Here is a 19923-nt window from a genome sequence, read left to right as displayed (position 1 = left end):
AAAGCAGACTAAGGGTGGTTAAGTCTCCTGAGAGAGTTCTACTTTGACCACCTCCGTGAGGTCTGTTTAGCCCATGACAATTTCTAACAATGACCTAAAACGTGCCAACTTGCAGCAAAGCCCTATAGAATATGATGCCAACATGGAATAATTGGAATAATGAGACTTGTGTACATGCCCTGTGCTTGGTCCAAGCAAGTACAGAAACCAAGAGATCTAAATAATCCTCTTACGACACAGCACAGTTCTGATATAATCTCTCCCTGTGCTAGAGGTGGTGAAATTCACACCACAAACAGGAGTTCAAAAATCTTCCAGAAATCTGTTAAAACTTGACAATTTGGACACACTTAAAAAGGAAATTGTGTTTATGTTTTATATGCTTAAATCTCCAATGCTTAAATCTGCATAAAAATGTCATTTATTCATTTACCATTTTCTTTCCTCAATCGGGAAATAAATTTCTTGGGTGGGATGACTCCCACCTTCTTCTTTTGCGTAGCAATACTGTTGAAGAGATCAGAGAGGCATGTCAGGAGGCTTTCCTTCTTTCGAGGCTGCACTTTGTATGCCAAAACTTTTTCCCGAAATGGACGACAAAAATAAAGTGCCTGTAAGACTGAGTTGCAGTAGCAGGTATTGCCGAACTGGTTAAAACAGAACAAAAGGAAAACAAACGTTTTCGTATTAGGTCTGTTAAAAAGTAATAACAGAAAGAGGTTGCTCATTAAGAATGTCACATACTGAAAATGGAAAAGTCATCTGTCAGAGTTCGTTTATTGGGGAAATACTAGTAGGCATGGTGTAAAAGACTCATTCTTGTATCATCACAGCTGATAACAGCAAGAAAAGGAAGAGAAGACAACAGTCACAGCGATAGCGGGCATACGAAAAAAGTAGGAAACCATTGACCCCCAAAAAATCCGATTGAGGGCTCATCATAAAATCAAAACTTCTGCAGACACAGCACGCTACTAATCCTGGTAGGGGAGATGCTGCTGATGCTAATGAGGAGGGGTGCCAACGATACAGCAGAACGGAGGGACAAGAACATACAGAAAAAGGAAGAAACAGCATCCATCAGCATCACTGTGTCTCAGCTGTGTTATGGTAACGAGAGCTCAATGCATGAATTCATACGTTAAATTTGCCTGTGTCGGACACACAAAGTACTTTTTAGAGATAGTTAGCAAGGTATCTGTTAAATATTTCCTGCTTATAATGAAATATTATGAGAAGTACATGATGCAGGCAAATTCAAAGAGCAGCTGGTTTACATCTGCCATATCTGAAGGCAGTGTCATTTTAGAGAAAGGAGGACAGCCATAACAAATTCCAGAGGCAGTGTTCCACATCGCTCGAAAAGAAGAAACACTCAGACCACTGAGATATTAGCACATCATCCATGAGAAATACATCATGTGTTTTTGAGTTGTTTCTTTGCAATCTATTGCGCAACTATATTGTACAATGTTGTTGCTTCAAAAAAGTGAAACAAATTCTGGGTTTCCCAGTCCCCAGATATTCTGATAATGAGATTCTGCATCTCAGGAGTATCGAGAGCAAAATATTTTAAATAAACAAAATGACAATACAAATCTGACTACAGAATACAGTTTGTTAAGTGGTACTCGGAGAATATGGCCACCACTGTTCCCCAAAATTTAGTGTGATTACTTGAAGTTAAATTGCAGACTGAAACAAAAAATTAACAGCTTAATTCACACAGCTAAGAAGGTTACAGCATTATAGTTACATTAACATTAATTTATACCATATGCAAACAACACAGAACAAGAGTTCAAATGTATTGACATGAGGAAAAGAAATATGCAAGCTGAACAAACATGTGAATTAGGATAGAGTATAACTCATATGCTTGTTAGTGACCCAAGAAAACAAATAAGCATCATACTAACTAAATTTTCATACTAGACAAAATAGGCAAGAGAACTACCAAAAGTCTGGTGAAATAATATTATTTTCAGACGAGGTATCTAATACAGTTGTCTATAATATTCCCAGAAGAAATTAGAATTTAGGTGTCTTAAAAAAAAAAAGGAAGGTCATGGTGCATCTTAAGTCAAAAAAGTTTAGAAAGCAAGTAGTCAATGAGATTTCAAGACTGTATTCATGGAGAAATCATGTCAAAAAGCATAAAGTTATACACGTCCTGCTTTGATGTTACCCACCCAGAGAGAAATTATTAGAATCAAACTAAATGGAACAGTCAGAGGAGTTAAAAGAATTTAATTCTTTAATTATTCCACCCAAATAGCTTTAAAAATTCCTGCCAGTAAGACACAAGATGCTTTGCAGTAGTCTAAGCGATACGGTGAAAAGTTCACTTTATGGCATGCTTTAGGTTTTGAAAATGTCCTTCTAAATAGTATTTCAACTCTCTTCGCCTGCTACCGCCTTTACATAAAGTAACAGAGAAGAACTTTCATTCCTGAAATCAGTATCTTGCATGTTAGCATTTTAGATATCTTACTGCATGCCAAACACTTTACAAAAAGACCGTGTGATGCATTTTATTTCAGCAATTCTGACTTTTTTTCCTATTAGAACAAAATCCTTCCAACTTTGAGCAATTCAGGGCCTTGGGAAACTTCTGAATAGCTCAATTATTGATCTACCCCTTCTTTTTATTAAGACAGGTCTCCACAAATAAATAGTATTACATAGCAGTGTCACACTTTTAAACTGTAATCAGTTTGCTTTTAGAAGTACAAAGTAATCAGATAATCAGATCTTTCCTGATCTACCCCTTCTTTTTATTAAGACAGGTCTCCACAAATAAATAGTATTACATAGCAGTGTCACACTTTTAAACTGTAATCAGTTTGCTTTTAGAAGTACAAAGTAATCAGATAATCAGATCTTTCCAATCATGACCTTAACTTCGCTAGAAATACTTCCGAAAGAAGGGTCTGACCATTTGTCTTCGACAGAACCCCAAAAACCAGGCTGGCAAGGCAGTTCTCAATGGGCTGATGAATACTTCCAAACCCGGAGCTACATGCACAGATCAAATACACAAATACAGTATAAAGTCTAATGTGATCTAAAACACAAAGGAAAAACAGGTACAAACACGTAGGTTTTAAAATCTTCTTGTCATGGCTTCCCTGGTATAAATAAATATTTTTAAAAGATGCCAAAACATAAGGTTTTTTTGCTTAAAACTGACTGAAAATAGCTATTAGAAAAAATTAAAGCCTTTATTGTCCAAAGGGTCAACACCTGACACTATTTGCGGCGCAACCACACATTTACTAGTATTGACGCCGAAGTCATGAAACTGCCCTCTTTAAAGTGCTCCAATTAACTTCAAATCCTGAAAGAACTAGAAATAACTTAGGACTTAGCTCTGCAGAACAACAGTATGAAAACAATCACCCTAAAGAAATTGGTTGCAATGAACAAAGCACAACAGTATTAGTCATATTTTGTCCTTCAAAACAGAGAATGGATGTGGTTATAATAATTCTGGTTATTTTTAGAATGCTATTTTTCCTCTTCACACTATTCATCGCCCTGCTATTTATGTTACAACTGGAGATGCCTTCCATTCTTCTCATTATGGTGCAAACCTCAGCAGCTTTGGAATGGCCATTAACACCATACTTAAGGAATATAACTCAATGTGTTTAGATAGTTTGGTGTCTGAGAACACAAACTGCTAGAAACCCACACAGAAGTCAGTTAAACGAGTTGCAACAAATAATATGTTAATAGCTGTGTTAACCTTATTTGGTGTGTCAAAAGATAGACCATCTTTCAGGTTTCAACAAAACGTACCTAGACGACCAGCAAACAGAAGTATACTTATGTTTCTAGTGAGTCTTGCCCAAATTGTATTTTCACATCACAAATATGATGCCACAGAACCAGTGTTTCTATTAACTAACTTCCTGTATTCATTGGTAAAAGATGTCACAGGCGCAACAGCTGCCTTTCTGCTCCAGACGCACTGGCAAGATCAACATCAATGCTCCATTCTCTCCACAGTTAATTTAGGTAGACAATTCTTATTGCCCAACAGATCCCAGCCAAGTCAGATCCATACAAACTGAGAGATACAAAGAATAAATTTTTTTAGAAGGATTCACTGTTACATAGGGCTGTCAAAAAAATTGTAAAAAAGGAGTATTATTACATGTAAGAAAATTATCAACCAAGTCAATGTCATTCATCTCCTGGCTATGTCCTCGCATAGAACTTCCACTAATCCCAGAAGTAACATGTTTTTAGAAAAGTAACACATTTTCATTTTAAAACCTCAAGGCTCCCATACCCTGCAGCATCAGTGTAAAATCAAATCTCTCTTCTCTAGAACAGCATATGAACAATGTACACACTTCATTCATGTCCTTTCCAGATAAATATTAAAATCCTATAATTAGAATCGTACCTATGTAGAAAGGTTTCTCTCAAAGACTTTATAATAAATATACTTATTTTTCTGTGTTTAAGATGAAATTTGTATTTTGCTTAATAACAAGGCACAGCACCATACTGCAGGATGTGGTGTCTATGCGGAGTCCCACTTTAAGTTAGAAGTGCTCCTAGATGAAGTTCTAACAGAGAATCCTGTTAAATTCAAAATTAGGATATGAATTAAAAAACAGCATTTCAACCACAGAAAATTGACTTACATTGACCAAGCCAAAATAATGCTCGTTCACAGGGAACTGTTCAGGACCAATCTCTTTCTCCAAAGCAGAGGCATTGGCGCCCTATAAAGAAACAGTATGTTTACATTAGAGAAAAAAAAAACCTTCCTAAAAAAAAAAAAAATAACCCAGAGTTCATACTACTCTTATAAAAACAAATAAGCTAAGAAAATAAATTACTTCCATTGAGAATTACCCTCCTGTGTTTCCGATGTTCTTCAAAATGAAATCAATATGATACTTCATTACCTTATAGTGGCCTACCAGTATCTTAAGGGGGCTACAAGAAAGCTGGGGAGGGACTTTTTAGGATGTCGGGTAACAGTAGGACTAGAGGGAATGGATTAAAACTAGAGATGGGACGATTCAGACTGGACGTGAGGAAGAAGTTCTTCACCATGAGGGTGGTGAGACACTGAAGCAGGTTGCCCTGAGAGGGGGTGGAAGCCCCATCCCTGGAAGTTTTTAAGGCCGGGCTGGATGAGGCTCTGAGCAACCTGATCCAGTGGGAGGTGTCCCTGCCCAGGGCAGGGGGGTTGGAACTGGATGATCTTTAAGGTCCCTTCCAACCCTAACAATTCTATGATTCCATGATTATTATAAAAGGCACCATGGCTTCACTTAAAAACTCAACTTCATCAGCCGGAATCAGAGCTATCTTATCTAAAAGAAGGGGTTTTTGCATTTGAGTTTATTTGAAAGTTAACAAGACGACATTTGTTCTCACCAAAGACTTCAGGTTAGTCACAGTGACCTAGAAACTCCAATTTAAATTTAGCCAAGAATGCATTGTAAAAAATAAAAGACACTTACAACACACAGAGAACTTCTAAACCTAGAGCACAGAAACCGTATGAGCTACAAATCCCATGAAAGAAAAATATGTCTTTTTGTGATATGGCTGCTTATTATATATCTCATATAAAGAATTATTGAAAAAAAAAATCTTGCCTTCACTTACACTTTGCATTAGAAATACAAAAATTTTCGAACTTTATTTCTGGAAAGTACTATGGACAAGTGAAGCACTATTACAAAAAACAAAAAGAATAGAAAGAAGAATTTTATCTGACATTCCTCAAACTCAGATCACCTAAAAGTGCTTTGGCTTTGCTACGCTTTATTTAAGGATGATGTATTAACTTACAGTGCATTTTGATACGTCCTTGAGTCTCCAGCAACATAGTGAGGATGCAATTTATTATTTTAGACACAACTGAAAAATACCACTACACATCCACATAGTCTTAATTGTCACACAGAACAAGAACTAAAGCATACCAATATTTTCATTTCAATTTTAACTTTGTCTACTTCAAATTCTAAGTGGTCTACGCATCTCTTTCCATTTTTTTCCTTTTTTTTAACCCACCAGTACCTTACACCTGAGCTTCCACTTGGGATTTGGTACCTTCCCTCATACTACTCCATCTGTTCTCTAATGTTTCTTGCTGGTTCTCCAACAGTCTTTGCTGCATCTCTGCTGTTACCTAAGGAGTTACCATCACTCAGTGCACAACCCAAGGACTTTGGCTTTTTGTCTTCTATTTTAAATAGCCAAGTCACTCCACCTATAACCTTCCGCAAATAGTAAACAGAGATTCTACTGTCCACATGAGCCATCTTAAAACACTTCAGAAGAGCACTAACCAAACAAAAATTACAGTCGAGCAAAACTCATCTATTTCCCTGAAGCTAGTAAGGTTTTTAATTGCTGAGCAAATATTTCAATCATTTCCATTAGTATTCTGCTATTAATATAAATCAGAGACAAGCAGAGACTGTATACAGTTCCACCTAGATTGTCTTTAACAAAGAAATAACTAAGAAATTTCTAATAAACAGGAAAGAAACCAAGAAACAATTTAGTTTAACAGGAGGAATGAAAAACACTGTAGTTGGATCACCCACACCAGATTTACAGTGAATTACATATATTAAAAAAGACAAAAAATGAGGAAGGCTCAAAATTGGGTACTATAAAAACACAAAAACATTCACTAGGTGCTGACAGATTGACAAGCAAGACTCTTCGAAAGGAACGATTATAGAGAATTTTTTGGGGCATCAGTGCCAGCTCAAGCAGCTCCTCTTGTTTGTTTCCCTACATCCATTCCTTGCTTCCAAGTACCTCTTTCTCCCTCCACCATCTCCCCCCAACAAACCCAAACTAAACCTAGAGAGAAGAATGGCTATCTGCAAGGAGGAGCTGTTGATACAGCTCTCTCCAAATCCTGCTTCAGCTCATCACTCGAATTGATCTGAGCAACACCGAAACTTTGGGTAACAGCGTAACAGGAGACGGTAACCTACCCGCTATGTAAATACCCAAGAACAGGTGATGCTGGTTTTGAAAAATTTTCAGTCTTGACATCAGACCTGACTGCTAAGTGAGGTTCCTTTACTCTTACATTCTGCATGTTTCAAGATAAAGGAAGTGTAAGATCGCCAGGCTTGTGAAGTTCAGTTTAAGTCTCCCTGAACTGGCTTCTCACCTCCTCCATCATCTCCAACACCGTATTAGAGAAACAGGTACCACAACTTACAGAACTAGTGAAACCAGACAACCCCATTACTTCAGTCTGTAAAGCAACACACGGAATAAATATCCGAACAAAGAAATAAAAGCACAAGAATTGTAATTTATAACAAAAATATGGTACAAAGAATTTAATAACCTACCATAAACCGGTGTCGCAATTCAACTAAACCACCAACCCGTATTCCACATGTATCTACCCATTTAATCTAACAGATCACATGTGCCTTTTTTTCAAGTGCTTCCTTGTAACTACTGCGCGAACTTTGTAAATTTGGGTAAATTAACTGTAGGGGCAGATTAAAAATTAAGGTTTCCTTAGTAAATCAAATGCTCAATCAACCACAGAAGCTAAATTAACCTTACATTTAGTTGCAATGTTTCTGAAGTTTCTTGTCATTTTAAATTAGCATACCAAAGTAATGAAAACCAAAACAGGACTCAAAAGTAATTGTGGGAGGAACCAAAATCACAAACTAGTCATAAATAGTTCTGAAGATGCAAACTTTGATTTATTATGGGAGTCAATGCCCATGAGAACTACACCACACCAGGCAACAAGTACATAGGGGAAAAAATGTACTTCATGGTGGCAACAGAAATTGGCCTTGGTCATGTTTCAGGATGGAAATACAGGTCACGTTTGTGAGTGACGCTGCATAACCGGAGTCAAAGTTCAGCTACTCACAATCCCTGACCTTTGCAGCTAAATTTGCTAATAGCAAATTAACCAACTGGAGACCAAATCTAGTGCAGCCTGAACTGTGTCTTAATGAAGCCAAATAAGCAGTTTATTTTCAGACTGACAGGTCTTACACACATTTTCTCCCCCCCACTAAAAGATTTTTCCATCTGGATAAATATACTTCTGCCTCAGATCACATAAATATTTGCTCACAAGGAACAATACACACTTCATGATTTTGGAAATGTTAAAGTCACATTTCTCGTCTAGAAATAAAATCTAACCAAGGTGGCAAGCATCCAAAGTATGAAAATTTATACTTGATTATTTGGGGAATAGAGGGAGATGCATCTCTTATGGGGTGCCACAAACAAACTATTTCACATCTTACAGTATTAAAAACATAAGAAAATCAATACTGTTTTGCTAAACTATGACACACGTTGTGGGAGCAATAAAGAATGACAAGAAAAAAATCACTAATACATACCAATGGAGTTTGCTTGGCATATAAAAGCTAAGCAAATAACGTACACTAAAATGCAGCTAAATATAAAGCTTAATGCATGAGATTAGAATTGACTTCTCATTGCTAGCACACGACAAATAAATACATCTTATAAAACCCCCAGAAATACATCTTCAAGACTTCTAGGAGGTCCAAGAAAATGCTTTTAAGGAACTGTTCGGTTACTCCAGGAAGACACTTTCTGTACACAGCTCTGTGAGCAGGAGCAAAACACAAATTTATACAGTCAACACATAATTACCCGACGAGGAAAACATCCCCCTAGTTTAACTAAAGTGGTAATACTGTTTTACTTATATAATTAGACTCTGGGAGAGATGCGAATTTAACACTTCCATATTGGTGGGGGAGGCGACAACTAAAGTTTCGACAACTTGTAATCCGGATTTGTAATTTTCTAGAAATTACTGTGACTTAAAATGTTGGTTGCACTTTCCAAGAGATTCCCCCATCCTGTTCACACCCCCATGAGCAGAACTGACTTTGAATGCAGAGAGCGAGCTCAGCTCAGTGGGTTTCTGCAGTTCCAGCACTCTTACTCAAACAGAAAAATGGAAAGCTGCCTGGCTTATCTGAACTATCACCATTTTAGCAGTTCAGAATAATAGATACAACTAACAACGGCCAAGACAACCCCAACAGACCAACAATAAGGTATTTGCTGTTATAGCTGCAATAATTTTACCTTATGCATTGCTGGCTAATTAAAAAAGGGACCTATCCAAGAACATTTGTGCTCACTGACTTCCATCAGAAAAGACAAAGAACGCCCTTTAAAAAAAAAAATCACATATACTGAATTTTAAAGTATCAAACAAAAGCACAGGGAACTGTTAATATTCAAGTTTTCCTCCATTTTTCATCCCAGCTCAGCGAGGGACATCACACCAACACTAGATACGTATGAGATATAGGGAAGAAAGGACCGACTAAAACTAACATTTATGCAAAGAACAGCAAAAGGTTTCTAAGGCAGGTTTTGTTGAGTTTGGTAAAGCAAAGAGAGATGGTAAAGTAAAAAGAGACACAAAAAGACCAGTTTCAAAACCTCTTACCTGAGGTAGGTGTCTAATCAAGTCATCACAGATGAAGTGATGCCACAGTATAGCTGAAATTTTAACTGAATAACCCATCAAAAGCAGAAGAGATCTATCAGCTCTTCCAACTTCTAAGCTGCGAGTCCCTTTTGCTCAGTAGAGAAGTCTTAAGGATTTATTTCCAGTTCATTCCACCACCCAAGTGGAAAAAACAGTAGTAGACTTCTATTTCTTTGCCAGATCACACCGCCAACGCACTGACTCACCAAAGGAGATAAGAAAGAACTATGCTTAGGCATCACGGTCTCTTATAAGCTCTACAGTTCATGACTACTCCTGCAAAGAAAATGAGTATTTTGCCTGGTCTAGATTTAATTGATTTCAGAAACTGGAAATGTATCAACAGTTTCCAGGGGCTTAAATACTTCTATGCCCTTAAACTTATTTTAATTTGTAATTACTCTTATAGACAAATGGCTTGTAGATTGCATTCACTTATCTGACAAGAATCACAAGAAATTATTGTTGGAAGATGAAGAAAAATTATCACTTTTCTACTCACTATACATAAGTAGCTTTACAGTGGAAATTACGATAAGGCCAAGAGTTCTTCTGCAGCTATCGATGAACAGAAGAACAGCTGGAAGTGATTAATGACAACTACATAGTTCAGAACACGAACTATGGTCAACTGATGACAGAAATACATATGTCCGGCATCCACACAGGCCTTGCTTCCAGTTATGACTTTTTCCCTTTTTAGTACTATGAATTTTACTAAGTTTCAGTAAAATCCTGGTCCTCCACAAAACTTGGCTAAGAATGAGTGGACTATCATTCCAGATTAACCAGCATCACCAGTCAAAATTTTTTTATCTTTCACACTTCGAAGGAATTTACACTTCCATTTATAAACATCTACTTCTTGCTGCTATGGAGGTAACTTTGCAGACATGGGAATGGTTCTAAAAGCGACGTTGTCCTATCTTGATAAGCATGCAAGCAGACCTTCCGAGCACGAAGCAGCTGCTGCTGTAGCTGCAGTAAAAAAGGATCAAAATTAGCACAACACTGGGTCAGTATCCTTGCTGTTATTCAGAGCTCTTGTCAAAAATAATCAGGTCGATGCTGTACTGCTGTTTGAGCAAAGTGAGCGGAGAGGCACTGAAGCTATAAAAAGAGGGGGGAAAAAACCCCACAAAGCAGACGATGGGAAAGGGTTACGAGAGGGAAGATCCCACTCTTCCCTTTGCAAGAGCCTTGAGATTTGGCGAGGGGAAGCAGAGTAGTTTATGGCATTTACTGTTGCTAAACTTCAATTCTATCAAGGATTAAGACGGCACACGAGGAGGGCTCAGGCCACTGACCTGCACGTTTTGGAGGGTGCTGGTTTCACGTCTGCTTTGAGTGAACAGTGGAGTGTCTCACGTTAGCACAACCCACCAGCTATTAACAACTGGGTGTATTCCTTAAACTGTAGAGGTGGATGTGTGACACATTTGTGGGATAGGCCGGAAGAGAAAGAAGTACAGTAAGAAAACGAGAAGAAATTATGGTGAAAGAAGAGAGATAGTAAGTGAAGATCCAAAAAAATATAACCATTAAAATAGTCATTAAAGGTGGCTACATTCCAATCAGCATTTCTGATGTGCTCTAATTATACAGCGTTTTTGAAATCACACAGGAAAATCCATGCACCAGCAGACTGTCAGTGGATTTATAACCATTCTATAACCATTCATTACTAGCTCAATATAATGACATATAAAACATTTGCTTGGTTTCTTAGAAGGACGTGGAAATTCAAGACACCTAAACAGACGGTACACTCGCCAAACAAATGCTTTTAGAGTCTTTTAAATGTTGATAAGGATGAAGCAGTTGCTTAAAATACAAGAGAAGGAAGTAACTAGGACCATGAAGCCCTTCTCATCTTTTCAAAAAAATACAACCACAAACTTGCAGTTTGTTTCTTTTTTTAACACTAATGATCCTGACAAAATCTACAAGAAGTCCAAGCAAGTCACCGCTGTGGTTATTTTGGGGCACTGCACCATTTTAGCAGCTTCATTTACAGTTCATTTGTAGACAGTAGATTTTCAGAAGAGAACTCTTAAAATCTGGATGTATATGCATTACTGCTCCCAAAGTGCCATAAAAATTCCTATCTATCTGTACATCGTATAATGTTTAAACTGTAGTTTCGTATGCGTGCCGATATACTTCAGCTGCTTTAGCCCTATCTAAAATACAAGACTAATCTCATCAGCAGATTACTTTTAACGAGCTAGAGACTATCAGTTAATTTAACAGTCCATGGAAATCTGAAGATACAGCCTTTCTTCAACTACAAATTACTATTTTTTTAGCCCAGTGCAAAATATTAATTTCCACATTAGATGCTTTTTACATAAGCCTTTTATCCTTCTCCCATTGCAATTAATATCATTCAGTTCAAATGAAGTAATTAAAGCATTGCAACTTAGGGTATCTCTAAACTTTTATTACAGCCACATGCACAGTCAGAAGCTGCATAGCACGGTTGTTATAACAGCCTGTTGAAATAAAAATCCCTTATGATATATTAGCTTGGGCTCGATACCATACTAACTCAGCTTTTGGATTGGAACCAGCTTATTCCCACCGAGTGCACAGCATGTACCTGCCTGCAAAAAATATTTCCCTTAAAGAAAGGCAAAAAAGGGACAGATATCTAGGAGATATTTCAGTGTCCAGAACATATATGGTACACAAGTCTTGCTGAAGTCTCTAATTATTCATGTTACTCTTTTTAACAAATTAGAGTCAGGTAAGATTTAGCATTTGAAAAAACCTGGGAAGCAGCTTTCAAGTTGGGCAGAAGGGATCCAAGGAGCCCTCAAATTAGAAAAGCTGGTTAAATACACTGCATGACTGAAGAGTGAAGTTTTTAAAGAGTGAACAAACAAAACAAAACAAAACGGAAAAAAAGAACAAGTAGGCCAAGCCAGAGCTACTTAAAATCTTTCAGGAAAGAAATCTGAATGAGATGATGCATTTCATAAAGGCTGCCTGCACTTACTTTGCTGTATTAGCTGTGATAATAGTTCCAGCTTCAGGACTATTAAAATTACCATCTGGGGGAGTGCAGACAGGACCAGAACTGGCGCTGGATTTCTGAAACAGTTTATAGGACATACAGCCATGATTTTCTAAACATAGAATTAGATATTGCTTCCCCATCTTTTGAAACTCCTTGGTTGTGCAGCAGTGAAGTCAGACAAAGAGAGTCGTCAGCTCAGCTATCACTCACTATCATCTAGGTTTTGAAATTATCCCTTTTCATGCATCCCGGAAAGCTGCCGTTCCAGGCATAACAAATTATGGTAAATTGAACTTTGGATTCCAGCATGCTTATGCAGGCAAAACAAACTGATAATCTTGAAAGGAGCAGGTGTAACAGTGTCACAGACTTACCAAGACTCCACGCTTCCAAATACTAGAGTCTTCTCAATCTGCACAACCGCTTGGTGCACGCAGGGAAGGGCTGGCTGTGCCCACACTTCATATAAAGCTTACAGAGCACTCTGCCGACTGACAATATCAGGGAGACCACGGTGAAATTAGAAAATGCTGTATTTCAAAGTAAGTTTACTGCTACGAAGCATTTAAAACCTGAAGTCTTAATTAGTGTGTTTTTAAATAAATTAATACAGAATGCTTTGTAAACTGTTCCACGTAAATGTTTATTCAATTAGGAGCTGGTCTTGCAAGGTCCACAGGATCTGCGCCGCACTTACAAAGGTAGAGCAAGCCATACACGCTTGTGAAATTCTGTAATTTTATGCTCTTTAAAATTAGATAATAAAGCTACGCTGCTGTAAAAAGAACATATTGAAAGGATGCTGGATTAAGGGTAGGAAGTACAGAAACTACCGCTTAAGAGTCCCAACCTTTGTAATGCGGCACTGTAAGCAACCTAGTTCCCCCTTCCTAGCCACTGCCTCTGAGATTACTGAAGTGTTCACATCTAGTTCATCCACCCGAGAAAAGCTCCGCAAGATTTCTCCTGACCTTGGGTTTCTCTCAAATGACCTAGTAACACACATAAGAGTAGATGTTTTGCTCGTACAGCTCTCAGATATTTTACAGCTTTTTGGCCCTGTAAAACAACACACACAAACAGATCTACAGGCCCAGAGTTTACCAGTATTGTTCTTTTCTGAGTTGGTAGTAAGATTTTTATCATGACCTTCGCACATCAAACAGTGGAGGAACAATACTGTAAAAAGTGAGGAAGTGGATGCTGATGGAAGACAAAACATAACACTACAGATTTATGAATAGCCTGTAACTTCAGACATTACACATGTACAGGTTAAACAGGCACAGAAGTACAGGCGGGAAAATTCAAACAGAGCCCATCAATGGATCTGAATGCATATATATTCACAACATGACAGCTTAAGTGGATAAAATCATTAGGAAAGGAGCTGAAAATATAAAATATTACATAAGAAACAAAACAGCCATCTACAGTGCAGCCCTTTATTTTGGCAACAAGTCTAGGAATCTCCCAATTTGGCATCTGTAAGAGCAAATATTGGAAGCCATTTATTTTTTTAATAGGAACAAGATACTAAGAGATGTGCATATAAACACAGATGAACTCAATGTATTAAAAGCATTTGCTCTAAAGCCTGATTAAAGAACAAAACAAGAAAGATTCAATAATATAGAGCACTTCTTGAACTAGCTACATTCTATTTTAACATCTTTTCCCAGGCAATCATACCTCATTTTGAAATTGTTAACAGCTCTGCAGCAGAGGTCCCCCAGTACAATTAATATCTAGTTTCAACAAATGAAATATACACTGCCCCCAGTTTCCTCAGTACTCCACAGCACAACACAGTTGGGATCTCTCATTTTCCCAGGGACAGTGAAGTTATGAAATCTTAAAGTTTATAGACAATGTGGGATCAAAACAGATACCAGTACTGTAGAAAAACTAGTCCATGTGGTACTTCAGGACTCTTGTAAAATCCTAAAAAAATCACTCAAAGGAGACCTGTGTACTGTCCACGCGAGCTGGCCGTTAGCTGCAGGCTGGCTGGCTGCTTTGCATAGGCTTATGTCTCCAAACTGCCGCAAGCCCAAAATCTGGAGAATGCATCAATAACCACCCATCACACAGACAGGATTAAACTAGAGTACAAACAGCATGAGAAAAACCTTGCACGAAGCGACCTACTAACTGATTCGCTAAGGCTTACACACGCTTTTTTCCCCTAAAACAACACACTTCATTCTCAAGCTGAGTTTTAAGTGCAAAGATGAATATTTCTTTCCTTCAGCTTAACGAGTCAACCAAGAAGCATAGCACTGCTGGAAACAGAAGTCTGCTTAGCTAGCTCTACTTTTACCCTCCCTTCTTTCCACTTCCTCAGTGATATCTTCCCAGCTATAAATGCCATTTCTCTGATAAAGCTAAACCAAAGTTCTACAAATATAAGGGAAACAGCAGCAAGGCAAGCATTATACGTCAGTGACATGAAAGCCCTGCTTGAACTGAATAGTGTAAATTATTCAGGTGGCAAATGGAAATGTATTACTTACAAATGATTCAGTCATCTCTTCTCTAGCACTTAAGTTAATAATTATATCCATGCTGTACTGATTCATAGGAGTAGAATAAGACTACCACCAATTTGTATACTGCATTTGAGTTCTTCATGCATGCCTTACTAGTTTAGCAAACAATTAGACATGAATCTAGGGTAAGTGTCCCCAATTAGCCTACTAAGAAACACCAATATTTCTGCTAACCGCTTATTGCAGACTTTTCACAAAATTAGCTACCAGAGAGGAAAAGATCAAATCTATGCTGCACACCTTGCTCCATTCAAGTGTTCTGTTTTGCTTCTCCAATCAAAAAAAAAAAGTTATTGTCAGTGCAACCAAAAAACCCTGACTCCTGACTCAAAAACTCAGTTCTACAACTGACTTTCTCAGCCCCCCGGAGCACAGCAAGCATATTCTGGATTACACGATGCAGTCAGACCCCTGGAAATTCAGCCTCCTTGCTCTCTCTGCTCAGTCAAGAGAGGATTCGCATCTGTCCATGACCATGCGTATGCCACAGAACTGCAAAGATACCACTTTTCAATATTTCTGAAACAGGAGCTATGCATTTATCACAAAGGTTAACAAAATGCCTCAATAGTGCTTTCTATTTCACTCTCACAGTTAATTTTGCAGTTGCTTGCAAAAAGAAAACAGAAACTCCTGGAGTCCATGGTAAAGATACGGGCTGGGAAACAAAACTAAGTCAAAGGGACACAGCAGAGAACCAGAGCTCTAGTTGGTAGCTCTGGCCATATGGTGTCAGCAGCCCTACCAAGCAATGAATCATATTCAAATGAACAAGTATTTTCCTATGAGTTTCCAATCTTTGTAATGCTATAGTTGCCACATGAATGTTATGCAATCGCTGAAAAAGGGACGGTGCTCACATCAAGGAAATGCAATGATCAAGAGGCATGGGAGAGCTGATCCACACTACAAAAACCTGGAAGTTATTTTAGGAAGAGGGATATGATTAAAGTTATATTACTGTCTACTAATGAGATCGGGCATTGAATTTAATTTTTGAAGAGATATTGCAGAAGAGTGGAATGTCTGAGATGGAAAGTCAGAAACACCAATCCCTGCAATGCTGACGGGCTGAGGGGTCCGAGAGTGTCATAAGCCTGTGTTTCAGTTTTCCAGCCTGAAGCACAGATGATGACTGGAAGTGCTAGTAAAAACTGCATGTTTTACTAAAAAGATGCAAAGTACAATCACTACATATTAGCATAAAATGTTGAGATTGACAGTAAGTTTAGCCAAGCTATATATGCACCCAAACCACTGATGCTGAAAAATTCCATAAGCATCTGATTAAACAGCTATATAAGAAATTTGGAAGCAAGTTTCATGCAATTATTTTGTGCAAGCAGCAATGAAACAGTAAATTCTCCACTTGAAAGAGAAACAGTAAGGAGAATATGCTTCCCCAAAGCTGCAACACCGCAAAAGTCTCCTCTTGAAAAAACAAACACCGTACCTCAAAAGGGAGGCTACAAATATCTGCTTAGCTTTCTTCTATCATCCCAACAAAAATCAAGGTAAGCACAGGAGAAAAAATGAATCCAAGATTGCATGCGTATAGCCAAAGTCTCTAAAAACAAATCACAAACACTGGAATGGCTGTATTCAGGCTTGGCTGCATACGCATAGGAAAATGCACTGCCTTATATTTGCCCTCTTAATCTGAGGCTTAGTCAGCTGATCTCAGGAATGCATCCAAAATATTATATGGGATTGAGTCAATCACTTGCTTCTGGGGTGCAGAACTCCACAACGAAGTCATGATTCAGCCATCTCTCAGGATCTTAATTTCACCCGTGTTTGTGATGGGCAATTAAAAGTACAAATTATGCTGAAAAAAAAAATCCAGTGAGATTAGCGAAGTATGAAGCTCTGGGAAGTCTTCTGCAATACCAAAGCTATCCATTGCCAGAAATTAAACAAAAAATAAATAATTAATCTCTCTTGCTAAGAGCAGTACTACGAAACTCCAAACGCTCAGCTTTGTACAGCACCACTGTGGTTCAGTTCAACGGGATTTCGAGTTAATCAAAAGCAGTAGTCAGTACCTACCTGGAAAAAAAAAAAACCAAACCAGAAAAAATCTGCACCCTTTACACACATGTGAAATGAGGCTCAGCAAGCTGGCATGCAGGAGCCCCCTTTGACACTGCAGCCTACTCTCTGGTTTGCTACTGCTTCAAATGAGACCTAAACCTGAAGTCTGACCACTCGGAGCAATTAAGATGTGGGACTATGAAAAACAAAATAATAAAATTGAATAACCCCAGTCTGATTCTGTGTTGGATTTCAGCAATTCAAAGCCCTTTTATAGCTCATACTGATTAAACTCCTTACAGTAAGAATCTATGCGAAATGTTTAGATGGCGTATCATTAACGAGACGCAACATTTTATTATGAGTCAGCTGTGTTTTAGTGCTAGACAAACCACTCGCTGGCCTCTATTTACGCAGCAATGTAACTTCATTAAAAATTCTGCATAATCATGCAATTATCAGTCTCCCTCTTGCTAGATTCTCTTTGGCAGTATGGATCATACCCTGTTACGTGCAATCATGGGAAATGATTACAGAGCTTTTATAAACTAGTATAACAGCCTTTAAATGGAGCCTAGTTATCACAACAAATGACTGCGATCTGAGCCAGAAAAAAAGAATTAGCGTCCGATAATTCCCTCAGTTCCTCCCTCTCTGAAGGAAAGCATCCACCTGCCGTGGCGATATCCCTGCCACCAGCTGACACACCCACCCGAAGGAAGCCAGTTCCCATTTCGGGAGAGGGCTCCCTGCTGTCCCGGCCACCCCTCCCCACCCGGCATTAGGGCTTCATTATTCCAAATCTGTCAAAACAGCGGCTGGGAGCAGCCAGGCTGGCGCTCCCCGCTCAGCCCGGCCTCCCCGACGCTGGCTTCCCTCGCCCCCTCCCCGGCGCGGCCCCCCGCCTCACCCGGCCCCCTGCGAAGCCGCCACCTCCCACAGACACCCCCCTCCCCGGACAGGCGGCGGTTCCTCCCATAAACCCTGGGTTTTAATCACTTTTACTAATTCTTATTGCGCCTGGCCGCGGCGGGGCCCTCCTCAGCCCCTCAGCGCGGGACCGGGGCCGGGGCCGCTCCCGCCGCCCGGGACCGACAGCGGGGCCCCTCGCCAGCCACCCACGCCGGGCCCCAGTACGGCGGCTGCCGGCCGGCCGCGGCTCTCACCATGGTACAGATGGAGGCGAGTCTCCGGACCGTCATCAGTATTTCCATCCGCCCGACGCGGCCCCGCGCCCCGCGGCCGCCCCCGCTGCCGCCGGCGCCATGTTGGGACGCAGCCGCCCAACTGACAGCGGCAGCCGGAGCCGCAGGTGGCGCAACCGCCAAACGGGGCCGGGCGCCGGCGGTGCGGCCAACAAATGGCGCCGGCTGCGCCCCGCGCCGCCCTCCGAGGGGTTCCCACGTCTTCCCGGTCCCCTCCGTCCCCCCGCTTCCCTCCGCCCCAGGCAGTCCGACCCTGTCAGGAACCCAGCTCCGGGACGATGTGGCGTCGTCCCGGCGAGGCCTCCCTCAGGGTGACCGCAGGGCTGGGCTGCAGCTTTCCCCTCTGCCGAAACGGGGCCGGGGACGCCCTCGTCGGTGCAGCTGCGGGGATGGTGTGGAGCGAGAAGTGCTTCGATGTCCCTGGGCCCAGGTGAGACGTGCTGCGATGTCCCTGGGCCCAGGTGAGAAGTGCTGCGATGTCCCTCAGTCCAGGTGAGATGTGCTTCTACATCCTTCGGTCCGGATGAGACATGCTTTGATGTCCCTGGGCCCAGGCAAGACATGCTGTGACACCCCTCGGCCCACGGAGGTGGCCGGAGGTCCCGGTGGGATGGGCAATGCTGTACTTTTCACCAGCAACACTGGAGGAAGATGCCATTCCCACAAGGATGGAGCTGGGGGATGTCGCCAAACCCCTCAGCGAGGGAAACCACGGCCACCTCGGAGCACAGAAATACATGCTGAAACTCTGCTTTTCCCGAGACTCTTTTCAGGGGCTGTGAGCACCCACAAACGGGTTTTTACAACGATGCCCAGTGCCATGATGGAGTCGGACAGTGGTTTTGCACCAATGAATCCTTTGCCGTTCTGCACAACATGTCCCCATTTCAGCAAAATCACAAAAAGGGCTCTTTCAGAGCACAGCGCTACAAATGACAACAGTGTCTATTGTGAACCCAGGAGAAAAGTGTTGCCGAGTCGCCATACAGCACTTCACACAGCGCATGCCAAACGCAAATACGTGTCAGAGGAAAACATCCCTCATGACGCCAAGGATGGGTGGAAATGTCTGTCATGTGGCTGATGAAGAGCTACAGAATCGTGTCAAATCTGGAAGGAGCCTGGCTTGTATGTCATAGTAACGAAATTAACGTGTTAATTGAGCACCGTTGAAAAGCACTGATGAAGGTGGCTGGAAGCCCTCTGTTTATGCTGCGCACGAAGAACCCCATCGGCAGAGATCGGACTGTTTCCACACGCCGTCCCTTACTCCAGCCCTGATCCTGTGGGAATATCTCTGGGGAAGGAAGGACAGTGCAGTTTCCAAAGCATAAACTTTTTTATGAGGCCAAGATGTTTCCATTCTATTTGAGTTGCTCGCCTGCAGCGATGTTCTCTTATACACATTGTACTTTCCACGTCATCTACTACAGGCTCCCGAGGGACAGTATTCCACAACCTAAAAAAAAAAACAATCCTTACAAAATATGCTAAAAGTGAAAAAGGACACACGCTTCTTACAGCGTTTCCATGAACGGCAATGCAACAAAATTAGGGACAGGAAATACAGAAATAGTGGAA

The 19923-nt window shown here is 40.4% G+C and overlaps 1 protein-coding gene across 2 annotated transcripts in view; it reads right to left on the bottom strand.

Moving 5' to 3' along the window:
* Window positions 1-18471, bottom strand: part of LOC134520605 (ubiquitin carboxyl-terminal hydrolase 12-like) — a 31705-nt gene extending 13234 nt beyond the window's left edge. Inside the window, exons 1-3 of one of the 2 annotated variants that reach the window (XM_063346230.1) lie at window positions 18304-18471; window positions 4662-4742; window positions 434-647 (exon numbers count right to left, since the gene is read on the bottom strand). In XM_063346230.1, the coding sequence (XP_063202300.1) occupies window positions 434-647; window positions 4662-4742; window positions 18304-18351 (343 nt within the window). In that variant the 5' untranslated portion in view covers window positions 18352-18471. The remainder of the gene's footprint in view (window positions 1-433; window positions 648-4661; window positions 4743-18303) is intronic. The other variant, XM_063346231.1, reaches the window with a different exon arrangement.
* Between the last annotated feature and the right edge of the window lie 1452 nt (window positions 18472-19923).

This window comes from Chroicocephalus ridibundus, chromosome 9, assembly GCF_963924245.1.
Source record: "Chroicocephalus ridibundus chromosome 9, bChrRid1.1, whole genome shotgun sequence".
Lineage (NCBI taxonomy): Eukaryota > Metazoa > Chordata > Aves > Charadriiformes > Laridae > Chroicocephalus > Chroicocephalus ridibundus.
Note: the sequence above shows the minus strand (reverse complement) of the source record. Positions and strands in the feature narration are given on the sequence as shown.